The sequence below is a fragment of the Vicia villosa genome, linkage group LG2 (genome assembly GCF_029867415.1).
Source record: "Vicia villosa cultivar HV-30 ecotype Madison, WI linkage group LG2, Vvil1.0, whole genome shotgun sequence".
NCBI classification, from domain to species: domain Eukaryota; kingdom Viridiplantae; phylum Streptophyta; class Magnoliopsida; order Fabales; family Fabaceae; genus Vicia; species Vicia villosa.
The window spans coordinates 179,828,944-179,840,731 of record NC_081181.1 but is presented as its reverse complement, the minus strand read 5'-3'; the positions used below and the strand labels follow the sequence as shown (position 1 = coordinate 179,840,731).

Below are 11,788 nucleotides of genomic sequence, written 5' to 3'. Positions count from 1 at the left end.
AAAGAAAAAGCGTGGAGGAGATTTTGCTGTATCCAAGAAGATTTGCACAATTTCAATACCTTTCCTCACGTTAGTATTAATGATGGAAAATAAAATGGATAATTGAAAAGGTATGCAATGATTAAGGAATATATATTTTTAATTAAAATATTAAAGGAGATCCAATTACCGTTATGTCCCCAAATATCACCCTCAAATTGGTGATTAGAGGGATAATGAAAGAATTTCATATGTCATGTACTTTATTATATTAAAAGTAGATATTTTTTAACAAATAAATATGTTCTGTATTCTATGAAAGACCTCACTACCAATCTCAAGATCATTTGTTACAAATAGGGGTGTGCAAAAAAACCGGTTATCTTTAACCAAATTGGTATCCAAATTATTCCACTTTTTAAAACCCAATCCAAATGCTAAAATATAAAATTGGGTATCCATTTTACTATCCAAATATAAACCGGTACCCATAATAATAATGTGGTTTACTTATTGGATACCCATATTTTATTATGTGTTAAATTTATATATTTGTTTTTTTTTTTATTCACCATATACATATGAAAGTTAAATTTCTCAAATAACATATTAATAAGTTATGAGTTTAAAATATAACTTAAATTTTACTGCCTAAAATTTCTATACTTAAGTTTACATTCATATGTTTAATGATTAACTTTTCTAAATCAAAATGAACAATCTTAATTTAAAAAACTAGACTTCACAACATAAACAAAATCGCGGTGCTACAATAATTATGTTAAACGTAACATTTAAAAAATTATTATATAGAATTTGTTACATTTAAAAAAATGATTTTCCAATAAAAATCAGTTTTGTTAAACGTAATATAAACTAATTTTGTTAAACGTAACATAAAATCAGTTATAAAGTCTTTGTTATAAACCATTTTAAAATTGGTTATAAACGTAACAAAATGGTTTTATAATAAAAATAATAAAATAACTAAACTGATTTTAAAATTGAATTTTTTTATTAAACTTTTTAAAAACTGGTTCATTTAAGAAAAATGGTTCTGAGAATAACCGGTTTTAAACCGGTTTTTTTTAAACTGGTTTTTTTATGAAAAACCGGTTTAGAACTGAACCGATCTACATGTAAACCGGTTTTAAAAAAATAAACCGGTTTTAAAGAAATGGTTTTAAGATCCAAACCAAACCATATATATGGTTTAATTTGGTTTGGTTATTGATCCATGCACACCCCTAGTTACAAACACCTTATCTTGGGGAGGAGTGTTAAAGATAAAACACGAGATCAAGCCAATCTTAATTAATGAACTAACATAGTTAAAGTTAATATTGGTTATTCAAATAATAAGTTTGTTAAGTTTCTTTCTGTTAACAGTTAACTTTCTATTTAGCTAAGTTGAAATTATGTTAGCAGTTAATTTTCTGTCAAAACTACTGCTAACTGATTATATATAAAAGGCTGCATCTTATCTTCTGGAACTTAACTTTTGAAAACAATGCAGATAATCAGAAGTTCACTCTTTCATTACATTTGGCACCCAAATATTCAGCTCATGAAAAAACCAAACCATCTAGACACTTTTGGTATCACAAATCACATGATTGATCGTATCATTTGGAAAATAAATATATTGTATACTTCCCTTATCTTCTAGATTCTCAAAGAAACAATAAAAACTTTACAAGCAGTTATAAACAATTTGTCTATTTGAAGCATGTTATTTTGCTCCTAAACATGGTATATGAGAACAGGACACGTAAATAAAAACTACATCACACGTGTCAAATGATTAGAAGTGTATTTAATTACATCACACGTGTCACTACTATGAGTTGCCACAACCATGCAAAGGTGGCAAAACACAGTATGATATTCTTTTGTTCCTCTCTCTATAAACCCTTTAATATTCTGTAACTCATCAACGTGAATTAAGCTGTTACAATTTCTTGAATAAAAAATAAAAGCTGTTACAATTACTTTTTCATTCAATCATGGACTCTAGAGCAATGCAAGGTGAACATCCTCACGATGAGCATGAGAAGAAATCGGTTCTAAATTCTAGAGCAATGCAAGATGAACATCCTCGTGATGAGCATGAGAAGAAATCGGTTCTAAAGAAAGTGAAGGCAAAGGCTAAGAAAATCAAGGACACAATCACAAAACCAAAACATGGTCATGAGCATGATCAATATCAATATGAAAAACAACATATTCCTGATGATCATGACTTGGATCAAGAAGATGATGAGGATGAGCAAGACCCAGAAATTCATGGAGCACCAAGTAAAGTCATCATTTCTTGTTTATTTTTCTTCACAAAAAGAAGCTAAAGTTTTATTTATTTTATGTTTCTTTTTGCAGTTTATGATAGTGCTAAAGTTAGAAATGTAACACCACAAGTGCAAGGAGTGGATTTTGATCATCAGCATGAGCCAGGTAGAATATTTCTTAAGGAAGAGAGAACAATTATATCTAAGGTTAATTTGGAGGAAGATCCTCATGCACCAGGAAGTAGATTTGAATCAAACGTTCCAGCTAATTATCAAACCAAGGTCACTGATCCTACTAGGACAGGTAATTAATTAACTTAATGATGATTAATTAGTAACAATGTTAACTATGTCAAATTTTTAATGTTATGTTTATGACTAATTTGGTAACAGGTGGTGCTGAAATTGATATTACTCCAATTCAAGAATCTATTGACAGAATGAGTAAACAAAATGAGCCAAAAATTGTTCCAACAATTTGTGAAACACAGCACCCTTCACCTTGTGTTGGAATTCACAACCAATTTCCACCAGTGCTTTCTAGAGAAACCAAAACACCTTATCCATCATCAACAATAGCACATGATCCAAATTTACCACAGCTTTCTTCTGAAATCAAAACTCAATACCCTAAAAACAGTGGCCAATTCGCACCAGTTTTTTCTACTTCAACACAAACTCAACATCCTGGTCATGACCAAAACTTGCCACATATTTCCAATGTAACTAAAACTCAATACCCTTCTTCTGCTACAAGCCATGATCATTTCACACCTCAACCCCATTTTGCTACAAGCCATGACCAACATTTACCTCAACACATGCCAAATGTGGCTAAACCTCAACACATGCCACCGAGTTCTGGCGCGGATTCTCAATATCCTTCTGCTGGAAGGCATGATCAATTTAAACCAGAACTGCTACCAGCTGAACCAAAACCTCAACACTATTCTGGAACAAGCCATGACACATATCATTCCGGTGTGATGGAATCTCATGAGCCTAAACATCAACACCAATTTGCTTCAAACATGCCACAACATCATTTTAGTGCAATGAAAACTCAGTATCCATCTTCTGGAACCCATGATCAGTTTGAGCAATCTTTGCCACAATATTCTAGTGTAACTGAGCCTAAACTTCACCACCAATCTGTTACAAGCTTGCCACAGCATTCGAGTGAAATCAAGACTCATTACTCATCTTCTGGAAACCATGATCAGCTAAGAGCAGAGTTACCAACTGAACACCACTCTCCACAATATTCCGGTGCCATGAGAACTCCTTCAGCTGGAATCCATGATCAGCTAAGAGCAGAATTACCAACTGAACACCATTCTCCACAATATTCCACTGCCATGAGAACTCAATACCCTTCAGCTGGAAGCCATGACCAGTTTAAAGCAGAGTTACCAACTGAAAATCATTCTCCACAATATTTCAGTGCCATGAGAACTCAACACCCTTCAGCTGGAAACCATGACCAGCTTCGAGCTGAGTTACCAACTGAACACCATTCTCCACCACATTTCAGTGCCATGAGAACTCAAAGCCCTTCAGCTGGAAGCCATGATCAGTTTATATCACAGTTTTCTACCACTAACAGAAACATTACAGCTGAAGAACAACCTCATCATCTTCTTAGAGCAGAGTTACCAACTGAGCACCATTCTCCACAACATTTCAATGCCATGAGAACTCAATACCCTTCAGCTGGAACCCATGATCAGTTTACACCACAGTTTTCTACCGCTAGCAGAAACATCAAAGCTGAAGAACAACCTCAGCTTCACAATGAATCCATGAAAACCTCAGACCAACGCAATGACAGCTACACCGACAAAATGTACTCTGCAGCTTCTACCATTGCTGACAAAGCCACTGATGCTAAAAACGCTGTTGCTTCAAAGCTTGGATATGGTGGTGAGAACGAAACAACCCAAACCAAAAGTGGTGAAACACAGTCGAACCAGAACAGTATTACAGAGAAAATCTCATCTGCAACATCTGCAGCAGCTGAAAAAGCTGCCACTGCTAAAAATGCGGTAGCTTCAAAGCTTGGATACAATGGTGAGAACGAAACAACACAGACTAAAAGTGGTGAAACACAGTCGAACCAGAACAGTCTTACAGATAAAATATCATCTGCAACATCTGTAGCTGTAGACAAAGTTGCAGCTGCTAAAGACATGGTTGCTTCAAAGCTTGGATATGGTGAAAAAGGAGAAACAACAACAGCTGAAACACAATCAAACCAGAGCAGTTATACAGATAAAATATCATCTGCAACATCTGTAGTAACAGATAAAGTCGCCACTGCTAAAGATAACCTTGCATCGAAGCTTGGATATGGTGAAAAAGGAGAAACTGTTGAAACTCCATCGAACCAGAACCAAAGTAGTTATACTGAGAAAATCTCTTCTGCAATAGCAGATAAAGCTGCATCAGCTAAAAATACAGTAGCTTCAAAGCTGGGCTTGGGCGAAACCGAGAGAGATTCTTCTTCTGAAGTGTCACCAGCAGAATATGGAAGCAGAATTGCAGCTTCCTTGACTGAGAAGTTATCTCCAGTTTCTGAAAATTTTAGTACTATGGAAAATGAAAGAAGGAGTGGGAGTGTAGAACAGGATAAGGGGGTGTCTGTAAAAGACTATGTGTCTGAAAAGTTAAAACCTGGTGAAGAAGATAGAGCACTTTCTGAGACAATTTCTGAGAGCTTGTATAAGAAAAATGAAGATGAAAATGTGGAAGAACTTTATGATAGTGATGATAAAGGAAAAAGTAGGGATGTGAGGAAGGTTGTATCTGATGCTGTTCATAAGAGAGGAGATGATGATGTTGATGAGGGAAGGAGAAAACCAGTTAGGGGAAAGGTAACTGAGAGTGAAGAAGTGAAGAGAAGGTTAGGAGGTTGGGATGATGAGATAAAAGAAGGAGAGTTAGGGAAAGGTATGGTTGATATGGTTAAGGATACTGTTGAATCTTGGTTTGGGAAACCAGGTGGGAATGAAGCAACTCAAGGTTAGTATTAGTAATGCTTTTTTTGGTTTCAATACTTGAATTATGATTCATCATTCATGCATGTAAATTTTAGATGTATGAAAGTGTGAGTTTGATTTTTGCAGGAAGTGGAAGAGAGGTTCATCAAAGTGGTGATGAAAGAAGACTTCATGAATCAGCTAATTGAAGAATGTGTTTGAGTTTCTTGTGTGAATTATAATAATTTTATGTATTTTGTTTAAACTTTTGTGTTTGTTTAAGTGGTTGGATTTTGATTGTCATTTTATATTCAGAAAAGCTTATTGTGGATAGTTCAAAGAATGTGTCACTGTTATGGTTAAAGGGGAAATGTATGTTAATAAATACACTATGTTGCTCTCGTTTCTTCTTGGAATAATTTTTATTTTCTTTCAATTTATTGTTTTTTAGAAAAGTAGTATTAAAAAGTTAATAAATGTTAAACTGAAAAAAATTAAGTCATCAAACTTGGGAGAGTATATGATATCACAAGTATCAGGCGAGGCATGTGATTTTCAACATATTCTCTCAAGTAGAATTCTTCATTTACATTTACCTATAACATTAAATGTATCTAAGATATTCAGAATGTGATACTGTTATAATTAAACTTAAAAAATTGTATTTAAAATTTTGTTTTAAAAAGTTAGTAAATGGTAAACTGAAAAAAATCAAATTATTAAACTTGGGAGATCAGTATATGATATCACAAGTAAATGTTCAACATATTCTCTCAAGGAGAATTCTTCATTTACATTTGCCTATAACATAAAATGAATGTAACATATTCAAAATTTCAATTACTAGGAAAGTTGTTATGCAATGGACTTTAGCTATAGTGGAAAATTTATTATGTTGCAAACATAAGAAAACTAAGTAAACTGCTACAAATTAACCGTTTAAAAAGTTGATTAGTTAGTTGATTATTTGGGCTATATATCTTTCTCTATCTTTTAGTAATACATTCAGATTATTTCAATAAGCATTCTTTTTTATCTCAATAAATTGCTATCAAAATCATCGATTGGATGATATGTGGTGCATACAAATGAAAGTCATAGTTAAATTTTATAATGTGTTTGAAATCATAAATAATGGGTTATCAGCATTGGTAGACAATGCACCAGAAGCACATGAGACAGATAAAAGATGAGAAAGCACATGAGACAGATAAAAGATGAGAAAGGTTTAATCTTGATCCATCAATGTATATGGGTTCAATCATCTTTTTGAAGATAATTGAATAAGAAATGACAAAATTCATGGGTCCAATCCCATTCTTTAAGCTCATATATGACCACATCCCTGCTGATCACTACTTGCTTGTTCACTAAGTCGAAAAATTTATATCCTTCAGTCAAATGATATCTTATTATGATCGTTTGACTCGACTTGTCATCAAGTTTTCTTCTCAATTGATCTGGCACGTGTCTAAATGCTATAGATCCAAATATTTTCTGATGACTCAAGTTAGGCTTGAAACCAGACCAACATTCCTCTGGCGTGATTCCTTTTAGCCTCTTTGTCGGACATCTGTTCAAGATGTATGTTGCAGTCGACACAACTTCTCCCCATAATTCTTTAGGTAGATGCTTGTCTTTCAACATATTTTTCACCATATTCATGATGATTATATTCTTCCTTTCAGCAGTTCTATTTTGTTGTGGAGTGTAAGGGTGACACCACCTCATGCACAATCCCTTCTTTTTCACATAATATGTCAAAGTATTTCGACAGATATTTTCCACCAGTTTGTCTTTTAACCATAGATTTAAACTTGGCAAATACCTAAATCACTTCGCTTTTCTTCTTGATCAGGTAAATTCATAATTTTCAACTAAAATCATCTATGAATGTGACAAAGTATCTATTACCTCCAATCAAATTCACCTGGATAGGACTACACACATCAGAGTATATGACTTCAAGGATTTCCTTCGACTTGCTTCCTACATCCTTGTTGAAGTTGTTCTTGTGCTGCTTTGCCTGAACACATTCCTCACACACTTCGTTTAGAATGTCGATTTCTGGTAATACTGAAACCATATTTCTTCTCTTCAGATCTCTGATATCTTTTAAGTTGCGATGGCCAAGTCTATAGTGCCATATCCATTCCTCCTGACTAGCTGCAATTGCAAGGCACTTGTGGTCCATCCCATTAAGTTCAATCTTGAAGGTTCTATTCTGAGACATAGGAGTCGTCAAGTTTAACCTTCCTCTTGAGTTGGAAAGTCTCATCATCTTGTCTTTAATCGACACTTTATAATTATTTTCGACCAACTTCTCTATGCTGAGCAAATTACTTTTCATGCCTGTTATATACAATACATTGGAAATCACTGACCTCTTTCCATCTTTTCTCATAATCTGAACATCATCAATACCTTCAGCTGCTAGAGTATTGTCATTTGCAAATTTCACCATGTTTTTCATCGAGGGTTTTATGTTAACAAATCAACGTTTCCTTCTAGACATGTGTGATGAGCATCTTGAGTCCAAGTACCATTGGTCCTTAAATTTTTCTTCATCTCTTGTTGTGACCATCATCATCATTTTTTCTTCTTCGTGCTTTGGAAACTTTGCATCATTTTCTTGATTATTTTGTTTTTCAGGACAATCACTAGAGTAGTGACCATATTTTTGACGATTGAGAAACTGAATGTGGCTTTTGTCAGGTTTTTGACCACCACCTCTACCTGCAGCACCACCTCTTTGGTTGCTTTGGTATGATGACTTTCTTTGATTCGACCAACTTCCTTCTTGCTAATTTCCGCCAGTCGAATTGTTGTATCCTCTTCTACCTTTGTTGTCGAATGATTTTCCTTTGCCTTTCTTTTCTCTTGTTGATTGCGCCTGCAAAGTCATATCACTCTTCAACTTGCCTGCAAATCTCTAGATGTTGGAATTACACCAAACATATAGAGAATTTCGAATCAATCTTGATGAACAATATTCAGTCACACCGGTCGAATTCGCCTTTTGTTCTTCACTCTCACTCGAGTGAAACAACCAAACTTGATTGCAAGATGACTTTGTTGTACAATCAATAATGAAAGAAGAAAGAAAAAGATGAATTGGAAAAGAAAGAAAATTAAGGTTTCAGAAAGAAAAAAAAATGAAAGAAGAAAGAGAGTTTATGCAGAGTTTCTATCAATTTTTAATGATATAGTCAACTAAGACCAAACTTGTTGAGCTACTCCTGTACTTTAAGCTGGAGATGCAAAGTATATAATTTTTCCCTTCTAACATAGTTTATTCAATCTATAGTTTGTTACAGTAAAATTGCAAGTCAACGATTCTTTTAATCTTTATAGTGCAAGCTTTAACATTGACAAGTTGTTTTGCACCAACTTCCATTATTTAACATGTTTCAACTTTCAAATTTTCATAAGTGGAAGCTGAGAAACAATTCACTGGCCCCTCCTAATGACTTTTATGTAATTTTATTGGTCACTAAATTTATTCTTAGTCATGAAAACTAGAAGAACCAACTTTTATTTCTATAAAGCTATATTTGTTGATAGTACCTAAAATGCTTTGCTGAATGTACCTTAAAAGGAGAAAGCTTAGTTGATTCGTATAAAAAATGGTTTGCTGATTAAGCAAAGTTGTGAACTAGTCATCTCCTGTCCCTCTCCACCAAATAATACTTTTGACAACAATTTTTGTCTGCTCGAATTACATATCTTTCCTTTTCTTTTTAACTAATTTTATAAGTATCTGTTGGCCATTCCTTTTGGACTTTGTAGCTATTGACAACGAGGAAATGAATATGACCCACCAGCTAATACAAGGAATTTAGTGATCACAGAATGATTTTTATAATTGAAGTAATTTCACATTTGGAAAATTTGGTAATGAAATTGTTGATACATAAAAATTTCTGACATTTTAAAATTGAATATACTGTTAAACAACTTCATATAGAAAATATCAACTCTGAAAATTTCATGTGTTTTGTTTTTGTCATTATAATTTTATATTTTATTTTTCAATTTATTTTGTGTTCAGGTAATTTTAAAATACAAATTGTAAGAAATCCAATTATTGGAGTTGACCAATTGTTGGAGCTGATATTCATTCAGGTAATATTTGCAATCTATAAATATTAGAGGAATGGTAGTAGTAATATTTTCTTTTTAGCATTCTATTTAATACTCACTTTTTTATTGAAAATTTATCTTGTCAACTTCCATTTTATACATGTCATTCCTTTAAGTAGAGCGTTTTTATCAAATTATCCCCGTAAAATATTAGATTTTTTGAAATTTTCGATACCATACTGGAAATTTCATAAAAATTTTGTTGAATTTACCAATTTATCGTGTCTGATGCTACATATCAAAAATTTAAAATTTTCGGAATCGAATATTTCAAATTTCTGGTATGTAGAAGCAGTTAAAATTAATAAAAGAAATTTAAAATATTCGGTATATAAAAAAAACCTGATATTTCAAATTTCCGGTGTGACTTCAGTTTATAAATTACCGGAGATTTCAAACTTTAAAGAAATTTTCGATACAAACTGAAAATTTGGAATTTCCGGTATTGATTTTCTACCGGAAGTTCGTGAAATTTCTGGAACAGGGTAATGAATTTTGTAAAATTACCGAAAATTTTAAAATCTCCGATAAATCGCAACGAGAATTTTGAAATTTTAAATGGTTACCAAAATTTTGTAAAAAATAGAATTTTTGGTATCGGCCAAAAAGAGGTACCGAAAATTTATTTTTTGATGATTTTGACAACAGGAAACTTTTTTTTCCATAAAAGGTAAAAATTTTGAGCGAAATACATTTGAATCTCTCACACTTTGTAAATTGGTCTCACATAAAGTAGTATGATTCAAATGTGTATTATTTAATAAAAGAGAAAGTGTTAGAGAGAACGTTAAAAAGAGAGTGTTTTAAACATTCTTCATCTATTATCTATTATATATATTAAAGGAGACATCCAACATTTTATGCCACATAGTTCTATTTTTGTCACATCATTAAAAATTTATGTCACAACAAATATATTCCTATGTGCCACCTCTAAAGACTCATCTTCACTTTTTAAAGAAGTTTATTTCTCTATTATAAAACAAAATTATTGAAAACTTTGACTATGATGATTTGTAGCTTAGAGTCTGAGTCGCTCTAATCTAGAATTTCTCTCATTCATAAAATGATAAAGATTTAACATTTTTAAAAATATTGGAAAAAAAGAAATGAAAAATGAAACAAAAATATTGAAAATTTTGACTGTGATGATTTGTTACATAGAGTCTGAGTCGTTCGAATGCACAATTTCTCTCATCCATAAGCTAATAAAGATTTAATATTTTAAAAAATATTAGAAAAAAATGAAATATAAAATAAAATTATTGAAAATTTCTCCATTTATTTATCAAATTAAAATTTAAATAGAAGTATCTTATTTATCATTTCTATAATTCAAACATTTTTTTTGTTTAAAATTGTTCTCTCTCTTTTATTCTCTTCATCTTAACGTCTATACTATATAAAATTCAATATTACTTTAAAAAAAAAAATCATCAATGTCTCGTGCATTGTGCAAGTCTCAATCTAGTGAATATTAATTTCATTAACATTTTAAACAAGATCAGTTTCTTAAACCCTTTAACTCAAGACTTTATGTCATACTTTCTCTATTCCTTATTATAAGCAAAATTCAACTTTTTAGACACATTAAATAACTAATGTATCTAGACTATATATAGTCTCGATACATCAATCATTTAATATATTTAAAAAGTAAAATTTTGCCTATAATAAAATATGGAGGTAGTATTTTCTTAAACCCTTTTCATTTTATTCATTCTTATTCAATTATTACATTTGGTAACACAATTAATCTATCTTTTAACATCATATATCTCATAATCATTCTAAATTATAGTTAATGTAAATTTGTGTCTCTTTCTCTTGATTCATAATCAGATTTTTTTGTCAACATAGGAAATGTCTAGAAGAAAGCTTTTGGAACCTTTTAAACTTCTTTCAAAAGATATCTTTCGGACCAGTGTAATAGTTGATTGAATATGTTCACGTTCAATGGTAAAGATGTAAACTTTGTTGCATAATTGGCTAACATTTAGAAGGTTGTATTTAAGTCCTTTAACTAAAAGTACATTTTTAATGGTAACTGTGGAAGGATTTTCCACAATACCTTCTCCTAATATGTTACCTTTTGTGTTGTCTCCATAGGTGACGCGGCCGCTTTCTTTCTCATCGAACTTGATGAACATAGAAGCATCTCCCGTCATGTATCTTGAACATCTGCTATCTAGAAACTATAATCTTTTTGTGGAAACAAGATTTTCTTGTAGGCAATTAAATAGGTAAATTTAGGTCCCCCAACTAGTGGATCCTTTGGGTTAGTTGAGATACACTTACGAACCCATTCCATTTTACCATTTGGAACTTCGAAATTCCTAATGTGACATTGAGGCCTAAAGTGTCCCTTATCACCAAAATAATGACAACTAGCTTTAGATGAAA

General features: G+C 32.1%; 1 protein-coding gene and 1 long non-coding RNA gene across 3 annotated transcripts; both read left to right on the top strand.

The window, feature by feature from the left end:
• The first annotated feature begins 1,911 nt into the window (after positions 1-1,911).
• LOC131653138 (uncharacterized) lies at positions 1,912-5,678 on the top strand. Its single transcript, XM_058923215.1, has 4 exons — positions 1,912-2,277; positions 2,356-2,568; positions 2,658-5,285; positions 5,390-5,678. The coding sequence occupies exons 1-4, from the start codon at positions 1,986-1,988 to the stop codon at positions 5,449-5,451; spliced, it is 3,195 nt and encodes a 1,064-aa protein (XP_058779198.1). The 5' UTR covers positions 1,912-1,985; the 3' UTR covers positions 5,452-5,678.
• A 2,973-nt stretch (positions 5,679-8,651) lies between these two features.
• Positions 8,652-11,788, top strand: LOC131647570 (uncharacterized). Of its 2 annotated transcripts, XR_009297868.1 has the most exons (3): positions 8,652-9,367; positions 11,246-11,388; positions 11,495-11,788. It is a non-coding gene; the product is annotated as an uncharacterized LOC131647570 (long non-coding RNA). The 2 variants fall into 2 exon arrangements; XR_009297867.1 differs by having other exon boundaries at positions 11,246-11,788.

What these genes read in the sequence shown, in the direction of transcription:
- LOC131653138 (XM_058923215.1), top strand. Translation starts at nt 1,986, where the DNA reads ATGGACTCTAGAGCAATGCAAGGTGAACATCCTCACGATGAGCATGAG. An exon ending in AGAAATTCATGGAGCACCAA is followed by an intron (nt 2,278 to 2,355) that starts GTAAAGTCATCA and finishes TTCTTTTTGCAG; the next exon opens with TTTATGATAGTGCTAAAGTT. An exon ending in CACTGATCCTACTAGGACAG is followed by an intron (nt 2,569 to 2,657) that starts GTAATTAATTAA and finishes ATTTGGTAACAG; the next exon opens with GTGGTGCTGAAATTGATATT.